General features: G+C 40.0%; 1 protein-coding gene across 2 annotated transcripts in view; it reads right to left on the bottom strand.

Annotated features, from left to right (window-relative positions):
• Window positions 1-19152, bottom strand: part of ptpn3 (protein tyrosine phosphatase non-receptor type 3) — a 59434-nt gene extending 40282 nt beyond the window's left edge. For both annotated transcript variants that reach the window (XM_057834092.1, XM_057834093.1), the window contains exons 1-11: window positions 19001-19152; window positions 16213-16334; window positions 12447-12581; window positions 12264-12306; window positions 12057-12138; window positions 8987-9031; window positions 8848-8900; window positions 4883-5000; window positions 4705-4792; window positions 4523-4611; window positions 4367-4430 (exon numbers count right to left, since the gene is read on the bottom strand). In XM_057834092.1, coding sequence (XP_057690075.1) covers window positions 4367-4430; window positions 4523-4611; window positions 4705-4792; window positions 4883-5000; window positions 8848-8900; window positions 8987-9031; window positions 12057-12138; window positions 12264-12306; window positions 12447-12581; window positions 16213-16281 — 786 coding nt within the window. In that variant the 5' untranslated portion in view covers window positions 16282-16334; window positions 19001-19152. The remainder of the gene's footprint in view (window positions 1-4366; window positions 4431-4522; window positions 4612-4704; window positions 4793-4882; window positions 5001-8847; window positions 8901-8986; window positions 9032-12056; window positions 12139-12263; window positions 12307-12446; window positions 12582-16212; window positions 16335-19000) is intronic.
• Between the last annotated feature and the right edge of the window lie 2841 nt (window positions 19153-21993).

The raw sequence follows: 21993 nt of genomic DNA, 5'->3' as shown, positions 1-21993 counted from the left end.
ATACTGTACATCTGTATGCTGCTTACTCCAAAATTCACCGATACGCCGACACCAACTTTCAAGCAGGTGGATTAAGTGGCATGTCAACTAGGTAGAGCTATTCTAAGGTAAACATGGATGACAACACTAAATGTAAATTATGCTTTGAAAAATGTATGATGAACTGTACTGTGCGGCTGGTTTGATGAATTTTTTATTAATGTTAGTTAGTCAGTAGTAATGTACCGCTAACACATGCAAACGAATGCCAACCCTGGGGGTTCATGCAATTTTGTCTCATCCAAGTGGGTATGATAATGCAGAGAAGCGTCTCTTTATAGAAAAAGAACCTTCCCCTCAGTTGTTTTTTTTTTTAAACCCGAGTCTACTAAAAGAGAAGTAAGTGATGGTGTGATAATGAATCATGCTAGTTGTCCTGCCAGGTTTTTTTTAGAACTGATCTTTAAGAAAAATGAAAAACATCTTTTCAAATAGCCTCAATAACTAGGAAGTATCCTGCCATCTAAAACACTACCACTTATACTAACAATTTTAGCCTGAAGTATCAGTTGCATTCTAGTTGAATGAATCAGAATGGGAGAATGGGGTTTGTTGTCACAATTTTCCCATTGACACGTTTTATAAGTCATTCATTCATTACAGGAAAAGTTGACCACTTGGGTAGGATTTAATATTCTTTTCACTTTTCAACTTTTTTTTTTAATTACCGTAACCTTTGTGCTTTAGGGTGCACTTGACTACCGTAATTTCCCGAATATAAGGCGCACCCGTGTATAATGCGCACCCCAAATTTACTTGTAAAATCTAGGGGAAATTATTGTACCCGTTTATAACGCGCACCCTAATTTTAGAAGACAACAGAGCTTGTGTACAGATACAGAGATGTCATTTTACTGACTGGTGAAACACAGCACAAGCATAGCACATTGGTAGTTCAAAACATTACCGTAAACTGACAATATTTACGGTAATAATATGATTTGACAACTTCTCCAACTTACCAGAATCTAGGAGAAAACAAAACAGATGTGACTTTTCTTTTAAAGGCTGCTGTATAACTTGCTCGTTTCCTCATGATGAATAAATGTTTCTTCCATGGATTGATACGGTAAAATGAAAGTGAGAACGTAAGTCGGAAATCCGTGAGAGCTCATAGCTGTCAACACAACAGTAATGAAAGGAACTATTGTTATTTGGGTTTGAGTTTCCCGAGGGACCGATATAGTTGACGGACACAGGAAGTGTGTGTCCTTACATTTGTTATGGTCCGAATTGCGGAGCTGCAATAAACGTCGACTCAAATGAGTTCAAGAAACTAAATTCTGTGCTTTATGAAGAGTGAAAAAAGCAGAATTTAACACAGACGAAATCATTTGGCCGATTAGAGTGAAGTATTACCGAAACAAAACGGTGACGTCACGTACCGTAATGGTCGGCAACGGGTCGCCGCATACATTTCTTCAACACAACGTGGCCGTGTCAATGAAAAAAAAAATCGGTTTATATATATATGTAATACATATATATTTCTGTCTCCATCCATGTACCCGTTTATAATGCGCACCATGAGTTTACAAGTTGATTTTGGGGAAAAAAGTGCGCGTTATATTCGGGAAATTACGGTGTAAGCCGCCACCCACCAAATTTGAGACGAAAACGGCATTTTTTCATAGATTAGCCACACTGGACTATAAGATGCAGCTGTCCTCACTGTATTATGGGATATTTAAACCAAAAGATATCCACCGGTAAAACTTTATCTGACAGCAGCATCATAAGACTGTCATAAGACCAAATGAACCACCATGAAGCTTTGAACCAATTGGCTTCAAAGCTTCATTGCTTCAATAAGCTTCATTTGGCCATCACTGTTCTCTTTAGGGAGACAGTGAACCTCTGCTGTCAACGCTGTTGTCGTCCAACATGCCTCCTCGCATGCATTGCAGTGCTAAAGACGTAAATACCAAACCAAAATTCATGTTCTGTGCTAATTATTTCTTCAGTCACTGTTCTAGTTGTTTCATTAATTGTTAATTATGGAATTTGGTAACACTTGATTTGACAGTGGCGCCATAAGACTGTCATAGGACCATCATAATTATGACATGACACTGCCATGAGCATTAATGAATGCTTGTGACGGATGTCATTTTGTGTCATCCGGCAAATTATCTCCATTTTGAATGGATGTAAAAGATCCCTGCTGGACATAAACGGAGTTAGTCACATAATTTGCCAGATGACACTGAGGGGCTGTTTACATGGTGACTCTCTGAGAAGATGAAAAATTTCATGTTTGCATCTCAGTGGTTCAGTCTCCATTCGACCAATGTCACAATTCCGCATCAAAACGATGGAGTATTCATGCCAGGCCATAGGGGGCAGTGCAGATTTACAAGGTGACAGCGAATAATGCACTTTGACCCCAACAACCTCCTCAGCCTGGAAGACAACATGCCCGCCCGCTCAAAGCAATGGCATTTTTCTTTTGCTCCAAAAGGAAAAAAACTGAAACATTCAACATATTTGAATTAAAAACATAATTAAAACAGTAAAATAAAGCTGACGTTCCGCCATTTGCTGCTTTTAATGTTTAGTAGCACCGCTGCACACGACCAATGTGAAGTGTGCGAGTGCTGACGTCTATCGGCATGGAAGCTTTCCATTGATATGGATGCAGAGCAAGCCCCCGCAATCGAATCCTTCCACCTTGGAGGCAGGATTCAAAGGTTTGCGTCTTTGCCTTCAGTCATCGCCGACACCATATGAACGCGAGGCCCCTCGCAACACAGTGATTGCGTCTTGGTGTCGCAGAATCGCCATGGAAACTGTCCCTTAATCAGTCATAAGCATTCATTAGTGCCCATGATAATGTCATGTCATAATTATAGCAGTTTTATGGCGCCGCTGTCAAATAAAGTGTTGCCTATTAACCCCCAAAAAAAAATCAACAAAATGGCTGCGCTGGACTATAAGCAGCGGGATTCAAAATGAGGGAAAAAATAGGGGCTTGTAGTCCGAAAATTACACTTTTTGACAACAATCCCCATTGTGGGGTTGGTTGTCATACACCACAGGATTGGTTGTCACTTGTTATTTGAATGGGATTTTCGTTAATAATTATTATCAAAATGTTTTTATCTCTCGACTCCAATATTTTTACAGGATATTCTTTGTATCCAAGTATTTTTCCCCGATTGCTAAATAAATTGTATGGTCATGACAAATAACAGTCATATGCCAAATGGAATATGAAATATTAAAAATGCATTTGTTCAGTACGACAGGGCTAAATTACTGCATAATGGTCAAAACCGCTGACTTCTTAAACCTCCAAAACGATTTTTTTCTGCCACCGGAGTTAATCCGGCTCGTCATTTCCCAGTGGGGACTTGGAGGCAGAGGAAAGAGTGTAAACAAAAGAGCAGTGTGAGATTTAGGCTACACGCTAACTCAAACCAAGCGGCTCTACCAAGTCTCTTCCTCGCCTTTCGAAAACGAAAAATCACACAAAACTACTCCGACTCATGTCACATACGGCGGCGGGGGTGACAGCCTTCACGGATCGGCCCTGCTATGGCCCCGGCAGGAGTGTTCGCCGGCGGGGATGCAGCTGGGGAATGAATGCCGTAAATGGTGCACTCTCGGTGGACAAACCAGTCGACATTGGAGCTCATGGCTACCCGAGCCCAAACCGAGAATAGCGCGCTCTCGGCGGGCACGCAAAGAGGGCCGAGGGAGGTGGAAATCTCGACACAATCGAGAACCGTAGACGAGCACATCGCCAAGGGAGGCGGCCACTACCGCCTTCTTGGTGGACAGGGAGCACTGTCACCCACAAAATGCAGGCCACCTCATTATTAAAATGCGCACCATAATCCCAGTATTTGACATAAAATAATACACGTAGCTTACTCACTTCCTCGTCCGTCCAATGTCATACTTGTTTTGCTCATTCTTCGCGGTGTACAGGATCTTTTTGAAACCCAGAAAGGCTCACACCACTCCCTGGTGTAGCAACAAAAGAGCCTGCAGCACATTGGGCTGGCGTGACGCGAAAAATAAAGAAATTAATCCGCAAAATCGGCTGGATCTGCAGTTGTTTTGCATACAATAGTATGACTGTATAGTGAAAATGATGCCTCCCGTTAACGTCACATCCGCACTCTTCCTCAATCCAAGACCGAGGCCGGAAGTCTCTAATTTTTGTAGCAAGGGATTCAAATAATTGAATAAATATATTGATCGCTTCTGCACACATCCAAATAGTCAGTTTCATTCAGGAGCATAAAATACCGCTTGTTATATGAAATAAACATGTTTTTTTTTAATGTCACAGGCACTTTATCAGTGACAGAATACTCACATGTTTACGTTTGAGGTGTATAAAGAAGCGCTTCCTCTTAAATGAAATCTTGATAATGTTGGCCCTGCATGACAATGCCATTTGAATGTCAATTGTTTTCAACTTGAAGGAAAAAAGATAAAGGTAAACAAATTCAAATAGCGCAGCATCACTCACCAGGGGAAGAAACTGGAGCAAATCATATTACAAAATATTGCAACACCACTTGATGCCAAGCCCACCATGAGAGGGGCATTGTTAGTGTCCTGAAAGTGAGACAGGCAAGTGAGTGTCAAATGTCAGCAATAAAAAGAAAGTCAAGCATGAAATAACTGTTTTAATGCATTAGACCATGATACCAGGGCGGCGTGCAGCTCCACTCCATATAGCTCTAATGTTCGTGCTGTATTAAGGAAACATAGCTCTGCCTCACATTTTTTTAGACCCCTGTATAAACACGCACGCACGTATAGTCGAGTTAATGAACTGACTGCAAAGCACAGCGGGGGTTTGAATGGATGCAATGAATCACATTACTTGTGCTTTGGGTGCAGGTCCTCCACTTTGGATATAAAGTTTTCTTCCTGCTCAGGGATGAAGTGGCACTTTGACAAGTAACCGCTTTCCTGGGATGGACAGTGATCCCCCAGTTCGGCTATGAATCAAAGAGAAGTAGTCATGAGAAGTTCAAGTTGGTATGCAATTTCGCCAAATGTCTTGACTTGATTAATTATTAAAGCAAATCACGTTTTTGTTTTGGTTTTTTTCATTCTTTGGCCTGGAAGAGCAAACTTAATATTCGAGATCTGTATGGTGACGTGATTAACTCAACACACTTTACAACAAGCAGCAATTTGACAGATAAAATTATTAGAAAAAGTGTTGATGGTGCTTTTTGCCTCTGTCAGCTAAAGGTTATTGTCGAATCAAACATAAAACAACGAGAATTAAATGTTGACTATTTAAAACAATAGCACAAGCTCCACTAGCTTAATGCTACCTAGCACTATGCATGCTAACAAGCCTCCATTTGTTGTTGCCGTTACCCCATAAAAGGAAAGACTAAACCTTTTTTGTAACACCATATCAAAGGAGCTCATACTGCCTTCAGCAAAAATAAAAACTGTCCCTCTGTCCATTGACACTGTCATTTTTGTTCTATTAATTTTAGGGGTTTTTTTCGGTCAAATTGTTTGGCATATTGTCCTCATGAGTTAATGCTGTGAATCAATTTGAGTTTATTATTATTTATTGATTATTTTAAATTTTATTTTTCAGTATCAAATTATCAAAAAATGTACCTTAAGTGTATGTTTAGATTTTGGGTGTGACATTTTTTTTTTTTTTTTAAATTCTGGCAAAATGAGGCGCTTTGTCTTACAATGTTGTAAGTAGATCATAGGCGGAGTTTGACTTTTGGGGTGGGGGGGGCACAATATGTTGATGACCCGGAAACGCAATGTCAGCAATAAAGTTAAACTTTATAGAATATTTCTAATAATAAGTTGACAATTAGTGTTTTTTTTGTTTCCCATTATTCTTGAGGGGAATTCTAAATCAGGCTGCTTAGGGAATACTTTCTGCCAACATCGTCATCCATTGAATATGGTATGCCAGCCGGTGTCGTGCCAATGTAGTTACCCCAGTCAAAAATTGTATCCCCTGGGTGGAGCCATATGGAGGTAGATTTGTGTCTTTATTATTCAATCAAAAAAAAGTTGCTTCAATAAAAAAAAAGTTGCTTCAATCAAAATATATATTTTCAACCCCAAAAAAAGTCGCTTCAATCAAAAAAAAAAGAAAAGAAAAAAACAGTTTGATTGCAAAAATAATAAATAAATAAACTCAAAAAATGTGAAAGCTATTTTTCTTTGTGTTTTTTGGGGGGGGTGAAGTCAAGTTTTTTTTTTTTTTTTTTTTGAAGTGATGTTGATTTGTGTTTGGGCCACATTTTGGCTAGGCCATTTTTGATAAAATACAAAATAAATTGCTTCAAAAACAAAAAAAATAAAAATTCAAAAAGAAAAATCAATCACAAAAAACAACAATTGCAATCATGGAAAAAGTTTTTGAACGTGAAAAAATATTTGAGATTGAAAATTTTGCATTTGAATACTTATTTTTTAATTGAAAAGTTTTCTTTGATTGAAACAATCCTTTTTTGTTTGGGCCATATTATGGGTAGGACATTTGTGTCTAAATCATTTAATCCCCAAAAAGTTGCTGCAATCAAAAAAATATATATATATATTTTAAATCAAAGAAAAAAATCATTAAAAAAATAAAATTGCCCTCCCCTCATTTTTTTTTTTTTTTTTTAAATTATATGCAAAGCAAATGACTGTCTACGTTGCTAGTCACATGATCTGTTCGAAAAATAATTTTGACCCATTATAAAAATAAATGTTTTTGTTCATTTCATTTATTTTTGTTGCATTTTTATTGCTTTACAACTTATATATATATAGGAAAGTCAATTACATGCAATGACACTTTTCGCCCATCCGCTCATGAAGTAGATCTACTATATTACTTTTTTCTTTGATCTTAAAAATGACACAATGTTACGTAGAGGTGTACTTAAAATTATTTTATATACAAATGATGCGATTTACAGTGGTGGCAGAGAGTTGGCAGGGCACGAAATGTTTACGTCTTCCTGGGCGGACATCACAGAAAATAATTGAAAAGCACTGCCTTAAGGGCCCAAGTACACCAGATGCATGATCGTTGCGGTTCCGGTCCGACTCCGGTAAAAAATTGCGCCGGAGCCAATCCGTTCCCATTTTATCCTATTGTTCAACGTATACCGGCCGCGTCAGTGCTCCGGATTGACTGGGAACCATCTCCGGCGTGCCGCATGCCCGCCGGATGGTATAGGCTATTTTCTATTTTTGCCGGACACGCATCTGACAAAATGGGCGGAGCTGGGCCGGACCAGAGAACATGGACGAAGAACGTTTCATCATGGAGGTGGAAACTGGAAAGTCACAAAGTAATATACGATGCAGCAGATCGTTATTATAAGGACAGCATTAAAAGCGAAGCTGCAAGGTGTCCTATTATGTGTGTTTTTCTGGCAATGATATCAAACACATGACGTGCTGACAACTTTGAGGGAAAAAAAAAAAGAAGCGTATCTGGAAGTGGTTCCACCGCAGAAATTCTCGTGCCCGGCGCACACACAATGTCGTTTTGTATACAGAGTCGAGGGGGAAAAGCACGAAAGTGAATAGAGACACCCACAAGTTTCGACCTGGTGGTCTATTCGAGACGTTTCTCTTTCTTTCCTACATTTTACTTGACTTTTCATTGAAAAACCAACAGTTTGCACTGGCACAGGAATCTGCAGTGTTGAGACACCAATTCCAACTATGCTGTTTTTTAACTCGTGTAGTATATAATTCGCCATCCATTTTATAAATATTGCAGATTATTTAACAGTTGTTTATAACAGCTCTATGAGATGTTATGTGCTGTAAATTTTAAATGTGTACAAAGATATAAACCCACCGACACAACCAAGGGCATATTAGGGCCCCGCCCCTTTGCCCCCACACACGGAGCCCTGATCTCAACATGATGCAGTCAATCTGGAATTAAGAGACAGACATAACTAAAATATCAATATGCAAAGAAAAAATGTGCTCTCTCTCTCTCTGCTTCTCTGATGAGTATAGACTCTGTGTGTTTTTCGTTGTTTTAAATGGCACATTATAGCGCGCGATCACGCGAGAGCTCACGAGGGGACGGACTTGGCTGACCGCAGCCGTGCGCAGCCAGTATGATTTGCCTGTTTTTGACGTAATGCGTGGCATGCAGTCAACAATGAACCGGACCAGAACCGCAACGATCATGCATCTGGTGTACTTGGGCCCTTAGTGTGTGAGCAGACATGTTATCAATGCCAATACTCTTTTAGCCAATCAAATGTACTCAACCCAGATAGCCCGCCCTTCCTTGTGATGTCCTAATACTCATTATCACATGCACCTGTCCTCGAGTCATTTAACGTGTACATGCGTGGGCAACATTAACGTCACAAATGGCAGCGATGTCCTTTTTTGTTTGTTTAAATGTTATTTTCTCCATTATCAGAAATATGGGAATTGCATACTTGAATGCTTTGAGCAACTGCCTTTTACAGGAAGGTCGTTTATACTGTGTTGTCTATCTCTTTAAGAATTAGACGTCTAAACAGAAAAAGGTGAAGGTGAACATGTATGCATATTATACTGTATGTTTCATTTCCAAATCAAAAAACTTGTATTGATGAATAGGCAAAAAGATAACGTAGACAAACTAAAAAATATCTTGTAGGAAAGTCTTCCTAAAAGGAGTGTTTCACTGCAAAGTTCCAAATTATTGTTTTACATCCTGGTGTCCAATTACCTTTTGCCATACTGTATTCCCAGTGAATTTAGAGAGCACAATGAGCAGTGTGTGATTATTCACACCGTTGTTATTAGGTCATTAATCATTGGTTGCTGAGGGAGACTTACACTGCACGGCATAAGAGGCCAACACGACAGCTGAACTGAGCGGGCACTGCAACCTGCAATCAAAAAGCAACACCTATTAAAGTTTACACAAATGGGCTGGATTGCTTTGGTTATGTTCAGGCTTGTTGTGTGCACCAACCTGCCTTCTTTTATGTCAGTCCTGATCTGGAGGAAGTAAAGATTCCTAGGAAGAACAAATTTTTAAGAAAGACTAACAAAGGAACACACATTTGGCTGGGGCTAAGCAGTGTCATTATGAATCAAAATGAAGAAATACGCGGAGATTACAAACAATGTAATGAAATATAAAAGATGCAGCAAAGATTTTACAAGATTTTACTGTTTTTTGCCCCCAGAGATTTTTCTAAATATAAAGGTTAGACATGAGGAAGCATTGCACTAGCTCATATTAAGTTTGACATTTTGATTTACCGTATTTTTCAGACTATAAGTCGCAGTTTTTTCCCCCCATAGTTTGGCTGGGGATGCGACTTAAACTCAGGAGCGACTTATGTGTGAAATTTATAACAAATTATGATATAATTTCACATGTTATTTTGGTGATTTGGAGTGACACTGATGGTTTGGTAAACTTGTTAGCATGTTCTTTATGCTACAGTTATCTGAATAACTCTTAATAGCTATGGCCACGTTCGCGTTCTGCCTTTGGCAATGTGTGTTCAATTGTGTTATTGACTTTTTTACATTGAAATGCATGCTTTTAGTTTGTGGCGCTTTCACGCCCAAGCGGGGGCGCACTCGCACTTGTTTACTCGAAGAAGAGCACTCACAAGCCAGAAGTAGACAGCTACGCAGCGTCTCTGAGCGACTGGGCGAGAGAGAGCGAGAGAGAGATACGAAAAAGTATCAGAACCTTTTGGAATTTCTAGTTAGTTAGTTTGTGGCGCTTTCACGCCCACGTGGGGGCGCACTCGCACTTGTTTACGTGAAGAAGAGCGCTCACACGCCAGAAGAAGACCGACAGCGACGTAGCGAGTGAGTGGGCGAGTTAGCGAGAGAGAAACACGGCTGTGAACCAACGTTCGTTGTTTATGCTTGTAAAATATCTATACAGAGGCAACGCCTGTGTGTGTCATCTTTTCTGTTGTTGTTGTGCGTTTTCCACCCGCGATCGGACACTTAGAGCTAGTTGTGTGGTTGTTTGAACGATGTGCTAATGCTAGCGAGCACATGCTAATCGTTTGTGTCATTGCTGTAATAGCAGCTAATCATTATTCATTTACGTTGATGCGAACCTGTTTGGTATCGAGGATGAAATTGATTCAGCAAATTATACGGACGTCCAGCATCATCATTTGGGAGTTTAGCCTGCTGAATAGCCAGGACCGAGCCGTAGCGTCCTGGTGAGGACAGTATATTCGCATTTCATTGTTCATGCATCATGTAACATCATACTGTACACTAATTCAGCATGTTGTTCTCTATTGTATTTTTATATTAAATTACCTTTCAAGATGACATAGAATGAAATAGACTGCTTGGATGTGTGTGGAAGCGATCGTTTTATTTCAATTTTTTGAATCCCCGCCATGAAAATGAATAACTTCCTGTTTTGAGGAGGAATGCAAATGTTGGTTCACCTGGGTCAGAGTCTCACAATACAGCATTGCTTTATAGCATGCAGATTCATCTGATTTTGCGGATTAATTCATTTATTTTTCGCATCACGCCAGCCAAATACGTTGCAGAAAATTGTTGCAGCACCAGCCTTTTTGGACTTCAAAAGGTTCCCATTCACCGCGGGTATTGGCCAAAACAAGCCCTACTACTGTGGGACCATTGGACTTACGAGGAAGTGAGTAAACATCCTATTTTGTATTATGTCAAATACTGGGATAATGGCACACGTTTTAATACAGCGGTGGCTTGCATTTTGTGGCTGATTGTCCAACGACAATGCCACTCAGCCGCACACACTCGTCGGTCCTTCCCGTGCCCACCGGAAGAGCGCTATACTCGGCTTATTTCCCTCTTCGTGTGCCCGCTGTCCTGTCAAATTTTCAACTCCATCAGAAATTGCAACTTTGTGTTCAAAATGGCCACAATACAGCAATTACAAAGTAAACACTACAAACTTCCTTTAAATGAACGACTATTTACTTACGTTTGATCACGGACAGACATGTAGAAAAGTTCTCTCAGACACATCCTGCCGTGTTAGCTGCACAACAACTGCACGCCGCTCTCTCACTGTTTACGTCTCCGCCGTGTAGTAAAGCGTTATTTTATGCCATATTCATGTTGACCATGTGGCAGCTACGCACTCCTCCGACCTTGGCCGTTTTGCCCGGCGGTCATACATCAGTTGCTTCCCCGACAAATGAGCTCTCCTGCCCGAAGCAGGGTAACGAGTCCAGCGAGCCTGCAGCCGTGTGACATCATCCACGGTAGTTTTGTGTGATTTTTCGCTTCGAAAGCCGAGAATAAGACTTTGAAACATCACTCAGTTCGGGTTAGCATGCCGGCTAGCTGTCACGCCTCCTGGTTTGTTTACGCTCTTCGAAGCCGGGGCAGGGAAATGACAAAAGCCGGACTAACTCTGGTGGCATAAAATATAGTTTGGGAGGTGCAAGTAGACAGTTTTGAGTTCTGACCATTATGTAGTAATTTTGTCATGTCATACTGAATAAATGCATTTTAATATTTCATATTCCATTTAGCACAAGACTGTCATTTTTGTCTTTTTTTTTTTTTTGTCATTTGTCATTATTTAGCAAATGGGAAAAATACTTCGATAAAAAGAATACCCCGTAAAAATATTGGAGAGACGGAAAAAATGCCATTTTGCGGCTCTCTTCGTCGCATTTTCCTCTTTCTGAATAATTCCCCCTCAATGGGCTGAATTCTAAATCAGATGAAACCATGACCCTGCCGACGTCATTCTCCTGTTGGGGACGCTAGAGCCCTATAATGGTAGGCGTGGCTAAACGCCAGATTAAAAGACTAATTTCTCGTTTTCTGCGCTTTGCCAAATTGATGTATGTAGTTAAATTGTCTCAAAATATGGTTCCAATTCACATAATAATGCTATTTGCGACTTTTTTTTTTCTCAGTATTGGAGTAACATTACTTATAATAAATGCAGAATAATCAGGATTCAGTATATCTACCAAATTCCACGAGACCTGTTGTTGTGTTGTATTTACGGAATTAAAAACAAAATAAATGTAATACAAATATTAGAGCACCTTGTCTGTTCATGTTGAAGAGAGTTGGGATCGGAAATGAAGAAGCGCACTCGGAAGTTTAGATAAAATGGACATGCAAGACCTGTAGAGAAATGTTACCATGTTAGTGTCATCTTAAATTCAACGTTACCTCAATCATCTATACACTAAATATCAATATGTACTTTTGAATGGGAGAAAATTGGCAATATATTTCTTGCTACACACCTTTTATCTGCTTCTTCAAGGGTTTTTCAGGCTCCAACCATCTCTAAAAGAAACATTAAGCAAATGGGCTTGAGGGGGGGTTTAAAAAAACAATGCAAGCACACCCTGTGGTTAAACAGCAATGAGTAAGTGCAATGTGTCACACTGGCTGGTTAGGAGGGGGAAAGTGCACTGCACACTCACAGGCGAGTGTGTGTTGGCTGTGAGTGAGGAGATGGCGGTGTTGGACTCTCTGATCTGCAGACTGAAGAGCTGCCTTTCCTGCAGGCCCAGGTGGTCGGACACTAAGTCCAAAAGAACCAAACCTTCATCCTGTTTCTAAAAATCATGAACACAGAATATGACGTGAGGTGCGGCCAATGAATGGAGCGACGTTTACCGGCCATTTGCTGGAGGGACACACGACACTAAGCCATGTTGGAGGAAATTGTTTTTGATTGGTGGAAAAGCTAGCAAGTTCAAGAGAATGGTCATTTATTTTCGAATTGTACCAAGGTGTAAATGGTTGTTTGTGCCTGCAACTGTGACATACGGGAGTAGCAGTTTTCTCGTTTAAAGCTTAACTGTAAACTAAGGCATGTTCCAGCAGATTTCCCAAATTGAGGTAGTGCAATAATTTAATAATTCCATTAGGAAAAGCCATTTTAAAAAAAACCTAAAATATTCCAGAATTCATTAGGTAAATCTGTCAACATTGTCATCCATCCCGGTCATTTCACTGTCAGAGCATTGAATCCATCGTTACTGAGCCATTCCGATCAGCAAACACTGATATCAAACTTAGGGCTAAGGGGCCAAATCTGTTCTGCCATATCATTTTGTGTGGCCCACAAAAGCAAATAATTTTTTACTGGCCTCCAATTTTAAACTGCCAGTAAGACAAATAAAATAATGTCAGGTCTCCAGACTGCTCGGTGAATTTTGCCCCTTGAATTTGACCCAATGCGTGTAAATATTTAATCTACCCATTCCTGTAGGGTTAGTAATTTTCGCGGTTTTTAATTTTGTTTTAAATCCCTTTTTTGTTGACAAAGTTCTCTGCACTTAACCCAAATAACTTGTTGGTGATAATACACGAATGAGCTAATCAAGCACTGTATTGATCTGTCATCCAATACTGTATGTGGGAATATAGTGAAAATGACTGCAAATGTGAATAGTTCCTTGGTGACTCAAGTTCCATGAATTTCCTACTTGCGACCTGAAATTTTTGGAAAGGGGATGCAAAAAACTTTTAGCCTTGGGCAGTGTCTGTCTATCATTCAGGCAATTATACATGACAGGATATACGTTGGCAGACATAATGGCCCTCTGAAGGGAAACCATAACTACAGTGTGGAGAATTTGCCACACCTGTCTTAGAAGATGTTTAGCAGGCTTCATCAGTTCGTACAATAAGACTTACGGTACTTGGGACAGCACTGGTTTATTTGGTAAACCCATTAGTGCTATCTGATTTGAACAATTGAATATGTTTTTTTGAACGCCAATAAGCATATGGCAGTGCTGTCATGTCCACTTATTGCCTGCCTATGTTTATGCTGTTTTGACGCCCGCTACCAGAGCATGCTTTAATTGGTTTTGAAAAGTTCCAGTACTTTCTGCTGACCTAATCATAAGTCGACGAGAGCTCCTTGCGAATAGAGAGGGATAGATGGAAAAGCTAAACTCTACAGCAAAAGTACCATAGCAGTTCTCGCCATCTCACAGCGTTGTTTGTGCCTTATACAAACATCACTTGTAAGTTGTAATCTTCCTTTGTTTTGTATTCATGACCATGGTACCTCTACATACGAAGTTAATTCTTTCCAGGACCTTGTTTGTAAGTAGAAATGGTCGTATGTCGAGCAGGATTTTCCCATTAGAATACATTATAATCCAAATTAGTTCGTTCCACAGCCCAAAAACCTATACTAAATCCTTAATAAATACTGCTGGCACTATTACAAATGGCAATTACACAAAGCAAGACAAATAAATTATAAATAAAAATCTGAACAATTATATGATAATAATAATAATAATAATTCCTGTAGTACTGTAATGAATCGGGTTCTATAGTGGCGGACGTTTTTTTCGGCTAAGAGTTTACTTTCACTTTTAATGTTTTCTTGAGAACACCGTTAACTTTGGCGGTCAGGAGGCGTTTTGTGTTGGATAAGTTCTGAAATAAATGATAAAAACCTGACGAAGCTGGCAATTTCTTTGGTGATGTTACCACAAAATGAATTGTCATCTTAACTTTTAAAGACTGGCGAACAGTGGACGGAGGAGGACCGTGGAGATGTATTGTTGAGCCAGTTCACAGATGCGCACCCCACGCTATTTTTCAATAATTTGCATCCTCATTTCAATGGTAAGTGTAACCTTTATCCTTGTTTGACCACCTGTATAAACCTCTTTGAAACCTGTGTTGATTTCTCTGACAATAAATTTTGCCGTGCGTCTGTCTGTGGTGCTGTCATGTCGTTGTATTTCGAGCATGTCGTCGGATGTAGAAACAAATGGCGAGTCAAATTTTACGTCAGATGTCGAAAAGATCGTGTGTCGAAGCGATCGTATGTCGAGGTACCACTGAATATTGGAGATGTGTACGTTTGTTGTTGTTGTTTTCTTGTTCTTTTTTAATTTCTTTGCATTTGTGATAAAATGTGGTTACATTATTTCATTGCTTGCAAGCTGCACTACCAGTTGCTGTTCAAATTGAAACCCGGTGAATACTTTGCTTTATTTGTGACTATTTCATATTAGTGACAAAATGTTTTGTTTTACAAAAAAGTATCAGTGCTCTTGTCAAGAGAAAGATGACCACTGTAAAGCCAATTCAACTTTACTCTTTCATACGACTTCTCTTTAGAGCTTAATTTGTCCTCTATCTGCTGATTTGTGCACCCACACACATTAAGGACAGAATTGGACCTTATTGGCACTTTGCACTTGCGCTTGTTACAAAAACCTGATGTTTGGAAAAACATTTGGAAAACCTCGAAGTTGTTACATTTATCATTATTTAAGCATCCAATTAGTCATCCCAATACAATTAGCCATTATATGTTAAATCCACGACCGCATATATCGATATTGGTTTGATATTGGCATCAGATTTCCGGAGTTGTACAATATCGGGATATCGGTTATAAAGTCATTATTGGACAACTGTAGTTATTACTATTGCCAAAAAGTCCTAAAATCGACTCTCCCAATGGTACTTTTGCATGGTTTAAACCAGAAGTTTCCAAGTCCGGTCCTCGAGACCCCCTATCAAGCATGTTTTCCTTGTCTCACTCCTTTAACACCCCTGAATCAAATGATCAGCTCATCATCAAGCTCTGCAGGAGCCTGATAACAAACCTGATTATTTAATTCAGGTGTGTTGGAGGAGGGATACATGGAAAACAAGCTGGATAGGGGGTCTCGAGGACCGGACTTGGGCACCCTTGGTTTAAACAGTGCGTAGCTTGTACAAAGGGCTTTAAGGGGGGTTCTCTAAACAGTTTGTGCACTACAGAGCTGAAGAAGAAAATGGTGCATTATCCCACACAATAAGTAATTATAAGGAGATTATAAAGCTTTTCACCCTAATGTATTGTGTGATGGGAGGGGTTTAAGTGACTATTTCATATCCAAACAAAAACGCTACAGCTGCTGCATAAGAGGGCAACACTGATTGCCATTCAGCATATGTACTGTATGTACGGTGTGCACATTTGCATTTACAGGACCTGCGTGCTGATGATGCAAAAGCATCTCGAGTGTAACAACTGCAAGGAGTGAACGTGCCCTTGACACCAAGGTCACTGTTGTAAAGGAGAAGTGGATCAATGGGGCGGAAAAAAAGCATCGTGCTCGGACACGACGATCATTAACAGAGCGCAGTGACAGATAGCGGCAACATATGATCTCCTCATATACAGGGGCAGGAAACAGTGTGTCTCAGTGCGAGTCGTACATTTACATGGAAGGTCTCGATGGTGCCGTCCAGCAGCTGAACTAGGCAGAGCAGGTCTGGTTTTGGCATGTCTGTTACCGCGGTAACCACGCTAGCCCTTGGTTGGTCACACAGAGGGGGACCTGGGAACACACGACATGTCAACAAATATAAGCCACATTTCCACACTGCTGTTTGACAGCTCAGCCCTCACAATGACACTGCACGTTGAGTAATGGATGAAGCAGTGACTAATATAGCATGAATGCAAAGGAGTGAGTGAGTGTGTGCGGAGCAGGGTGGTAGTGAACCTTCAGCTCGTGGGCCATGGGCGGCAAGAAGATTCAATTGTCAATGTATTTCTACAAACAAATTGAAGAGGATTAAATTGTCTATGTAATTCTACAAACAAATTGAAGCCTTTAAAGTGCCTACGACAGAAAAAAAGCATGTTTATTTCATATTTCACGCGGTATTTTATGCTCCTGAATGAAAGCGACCGCTTGGATGTGCGTGTAAGCGATTGTTTTATTTATTCCATTTTTTTAATCCCGTGCCATGAAAATGAATCACTTCCTGTTTTGAGGAGGACTGCAAATGGGACGTCACCCGGGTCAGCATCTCACAATACAGCATTGCTTTATAGCATGCAGATGGACTGCGGGTTCAGCTGATTTTGCTGATTAATTTGTTTATTTTTCGCATCACACTAGCCAAATGTACTGCAGGGTTTTGTTTAAAAAAAAAAACACCCCGAGATTGGCTAAACAATTCCGACAACTGTGGGACCATTGGCCTTACGAGGATGTGAGTAAACATTGTGTTTTGTATTATGTCGAATACTGGGATCATGGCACACGTTTTAATACGGAGATGGCTTGCATTTTGCGGGTGACAATGCTCCTCGTCCACTGAGAATGCCACTCGGCCGACGACCGGCGGCTTGTCGCACACTCCCCTCGGTCCTCTTCGCTTGCCTGCTGGGAGACCGCTATACTCGGCTTACTGCCCTCTTCGTGTGCCCGGTGTTCTGTCAAATTTTGCACCCCATCAGAAATTTTGACTTTGTGTTAAAAATGGCCGCAAATATTTGGTATATATTTGATATATTTATATATATTTGATTTGTTTACGCTCTCCGAAGCCGGAGCAGGAAAGTGATAAAAGTCGGACTAACTCCGGTGGCATAAAATATAGTTTGGGAGGTGCAAGTGGACAGTTTTGACCATTATGCAGTAATTATGCATTGTCGTACTGAATAAATGCATTTTTATATATATCATATTACATTTAGCACAAGACTGTTATTTGCCATGTCATTTATTTAGCTATTGGGGAAAAATGCTTAGATAAAAAGAATATCCTGCAAAAATATTGGAGTAGAACGATTGAAACAATGATGACATTTTGATGCTCCCTGGCCCATTTCTGAATCTTTTCCCATCAATGGGCTGGATTCTAAATCAGATGAAACCGTGATCCCTCCGCTAGAGTGCTATAATGAAAGGTGGGACTAAACACCTCATCATCTGCGCTTTGCCAAATTGTTGTATATAGTCGAATCGTCTCAAAATATGATTGTAATTCATATAATAATGCTATTTAACACTTCTTTTATCCTGTCATAGGCACTTTAAGGAGCTATTTCAGATTTTTTTTTTTAATCCATTTTATTCTATTGTAGGATATTTTTGTCATGTTGTCGCCCAAAGGACGGTTATAAATTTTTCTCCACCTAAGGTGTTTTCTTGTTGTTCAGCCCAGGCCTGCCTGTTACACTGAATCTCACCACCTCTCGCAAAGGCGGCTGAATGATAAGAATGTTGAACATTTTTTTCATGGCTCCAACACGCCCATTTTTCTGTTGCAAGCTGCACACAAAACTCAACCTACACTACTAATGCACCCACTCCCAATTTTAAGGGGGCTGAAAGAATGTCCCTTTATGCCTGTGCATATATCCAGTCCTGTCTTAGTTTCCAGGTAAACGATTAATACATTGCACACAAAAAAAAAAAAACAGTGTTCAAAGTTAATGTTTGAACACGGTGACACACTTGGAATGTATTAAAACCAAGCCGAGCTCTACTTGATGGCTTGTTTTTCCACAGTAAGCCTCTCACAGGCTTACTTACAAGTAAACGTTTTATAACAGGGATAATCAGCATGTACTTGCAGGCTTCTCTTATTAGCTAGCATCTATTTGTGATATTAATTTAGAGAGATTTATTATTGATAGATTACAGAGCCAGTTTATGCCATGACAGATCATTAAGTGTGTCAGGGTTAATGCCAACATTATTTACTACAAATAATATACAGTATGTTTCTTTAATGTATGCAATAAAACAAATTAAATGCTCTTCCAGAATGGAAAAAAAAACTTGTGTATCCACATTTTGTAATGTTTGTGTCTAATACTTTGCAATGAGATTTTCTGATTTAATCATGTTCCTTGGCTCAATAAATTCTCTGAACCCGAGTTACGGATACCCGAAACTAATATGAATTGGTAAACAAACGTGCACAGACGGAGTTAAAACAGACACATAACAAAGCAAACAAGGCCTTATCTGAAAAGTTATAAACGCAAGTAATGTTGTTAACATAAACAACAGTGACCTCTCCGTACTTTGAGCCGAACGCGGAACCTGTTGACAGGCTTTGCGCGTGTGTGTGAGTCGCCTACTACACGCCCTAAGAACGCGTTGCTAGTAAACTTTCCTTTGAGCTGGGAGCAACTCGGCCGACGTCAAACTTTTCAGGCAGGAAGGGAGTTAGGACAAAGAAGAGAAAAAGTCACGTCTACCTCCGCCGTCCCGCTTCAGAGACGAACCGCACACATGGGAATGAGTGCCGGGGCCAACCCGGGACGGGCCGCGGAGTCCGAGGAGAGGATCCAGGTAGTGGAAGGTAAATATCCGGGATACTTCACATCACAAACTGCCCTGATTGCGCGGAGCCCCGCCCCGCCCCTTGGCTCTGCGCGCTCCCTGACGAGTTGGAACTCACTCGGCGGGAGCGCGCACTCAAACTACAGGAAAATACGTTCAGTGCAAGTCAAAGGTTTGGACACTTATATGTTATTGTATCATAATAATAGAAGGGCGTAGGTTTCATCTCAACACCAGTGGCGTCGTTAGGCTTATTTTAGGGGGGGCTTCTAAAATATTCTTAAGCCCCCCTAAATAATTTTGACTTCTTTACAAAAAAAAAAAAAAAATTTTTTTTTTTTTTAAATGCTGAATCCAGAATATTCGTTTAAATCAATAATATTATATTATGTATGTAGCAAAAAAAAGGTGAAATAACTAAAAAACAAGGGCGTATGTTTGGTCTCAACATTGGTAGGAACCAGGGGCGGACTGGGACTAAAAAGCAGCCCTGGACTTTGACTCAGCCCAGCCTACAAGAATCACTGTACGAAGGGAAACACAGACCCTCTAGGGGGGGTCCGGGGGCATGCCCCCCCGGGAGATTTTTTTTTTTTTACATTTTAAAGTAAAATGCATCAATTTTGCGCACTTTGAAAGAAAAATGAAGCGGCTATGAAGAACTACACATTGTATTATTATATATTTTAACTTGAATACTCACTGAGAAATTAACAGCACAATCCAGATCTTAATGTAGAACTAGAAAAGGCAGGAGACTGCCTGAAGCACAAAGAAAACATGGTATGATTTATGATAAATCACAATGAAAAGAGGCTGCAATTATACAGTTGTGGTCAAAAGTTTACATACACTTGTGAAGAACATAATGTCATGGCTCTCTTGAGTTTCCAGTTATTTCTACAACTCTGATTTTTCTCCGATAGAGTGATTGGAACAGGTACTTCTTTGTCACAAAAAACATTCATGAAGTTTGGTTCTTATATGACTTTATTATGGGTTAACAGAAAAAGTGACCAAATCTGCTGGGTCAAAAATATACATACATGGATCTGAAAAAGTGAATCATTGACTTGAACAAGTCAGGAAAGTCACTTGGAGCCATTTCAAAGCAGCTGCAGGTCCCAAGAGCAACAGTGCAAACAATTGTTTGTAAGTATAAAGTGCATGGCACTGTTTTGTCACTGCCACGATCAGGAAGAAAACGCAAGCTATCACCTGCTGCTGAGAGAAAATTGGTCAGGAGGGTGAAGATTCAACCGAGAATCACCAAAAAGCAGATCTGCCAAGAATTAGAAGCTGCTGGTACACAGGTGTCAGTGTCCACAGTCAAGCGTGTTTTGCATCTCCATAGACTGAGAGGCTGCCGTGCAAGAAGGAAGCCCTTGCTCCAAAAGCGGCACCTTAAGGCTCGACTGAAGTTTGCTGCTGATCACATGGACAAAGATAAGACCTTCTGGAGGAAAGTTCTGTGGTTAGACGAAACAAAAATCGAGCTGTTTGGCCATAATGCCCAGCAATATGTTTGGAGGAGAAAAGGTGAGGCCTTTAACCCCAAGTACACCATGCCTACCGTCAAGCACGGTGGTGGTAGTATTATGCTGTGGGGCTGTTTTGCTGCCAATGGAACTGGTGCTTTACAGAGAGTAAATGGGATAATGAAGAAGGAGGATTACCTTCAAATTCTTCAAGATAACCTAACGTCATCAGCCCGAAGATTGGGTCATGGGCGCAGTTGGGTGTTCCAACAGGACAATGACCCCAAACACACATCAAAAGTGGTAATGGAATGGCTAAATCAGGCTAGAATTAAGGTTTTCGGATGGCCTTCCCAAAGTCCTGACTTAAACCCCATTGAGAACTTGTGGACAATGCTGAAGAAACAAGTCCATATCAGAAAGCCATCAAATTTAACTGAACTGCACCAATTCTGTCAAGAGGAGTGGTCAAAGATTCAACCAGAAGCTTGCCAGAAGCTTGTGGATGGCTACCAAAAGCACCTAATTGAAGTGAAAATGGCCAAGGGACGTGTTACCAAATATTAGCGCTGCTGTATTTATATTTTTGACCCAGTAGATTTGATCTTTTTTTTTTCCTCCAGAAGCGACAGATTACCAGTCCGCCCCTAATAGGAACGATATGAAGTGGTGAAAGTGGCTAGAATTTCTTGCCTGAACTCCCCAACGTGAAGGTCGCCACGGAGCCAGAAATTTTATTTATTTATTTATTTATTCTTTCTTTTTTTTTGGGGGGGGGGGGGGGTTGGGGGGGGATAAAACCTGTTAAACTACTGAAATGCAAGGAAAACTATTTTAGCACAATTATTTCTTTAACACATGCAAAAACTGAGTTTCATTCAAAATTGTATTTTTTCAATGATTTGCAAAATATAAGTTACCATAAACAGCAATAACCCAACCTCCACCTCCTAATTTTTATTTTCCATCATTTCCTCACATACTAAATGCCAAATCTCAAAATTCTAACTACTTAAGACATAGGGTATGTATTAAAATTGAAGTTAATGTAAACATTCACTTTTTTTAAATAACAAAGATATGAGTAACATACATTCAGAAAAATAAGTACAAATGACTTATATCATGCAGAGTGAAATGGAATATATTTTGAAGATCGCACAAACATTGACTTTTTTAAATCATAAGGAAATGAATAAGTAGCCTAACATAAATGAACAAAGTTAAGTCCAAAGTGTACATTGACAGCTAAGATGTTCTGAACCTCCGAATAGAAGCAAATAAAACTAAATATGATAAATAAGCCTCCTCAACTCTTTCGTTGCTCTTAAAGATTTGATCCATTTTATGTTGCATTGCCCTTTTTTGTCGCATCAATTTAACAACCTTTTTTTTTTTTTTTTTTTTTTTGCTGTTCCAGAAAACATGCA

Source organism: Corythoichthys intestinalis, chromosome 4, assembly GCF_030265065.1.
Source record: "Corythoichthys intestinalis isolate RoL2023-P3 chromosome 4, ASM3026506v1, whole genome shotgun sequence".
NCBI lineage: Eukaryota > Metazoa > Chordata > Actinopteri > Syngnathiformes > Syngnathidae > Corythoichthys > Corythoichthys intestinalis.
This window is presented reverse-complemented; position numbering and strand designations above follow the sequence as displayed.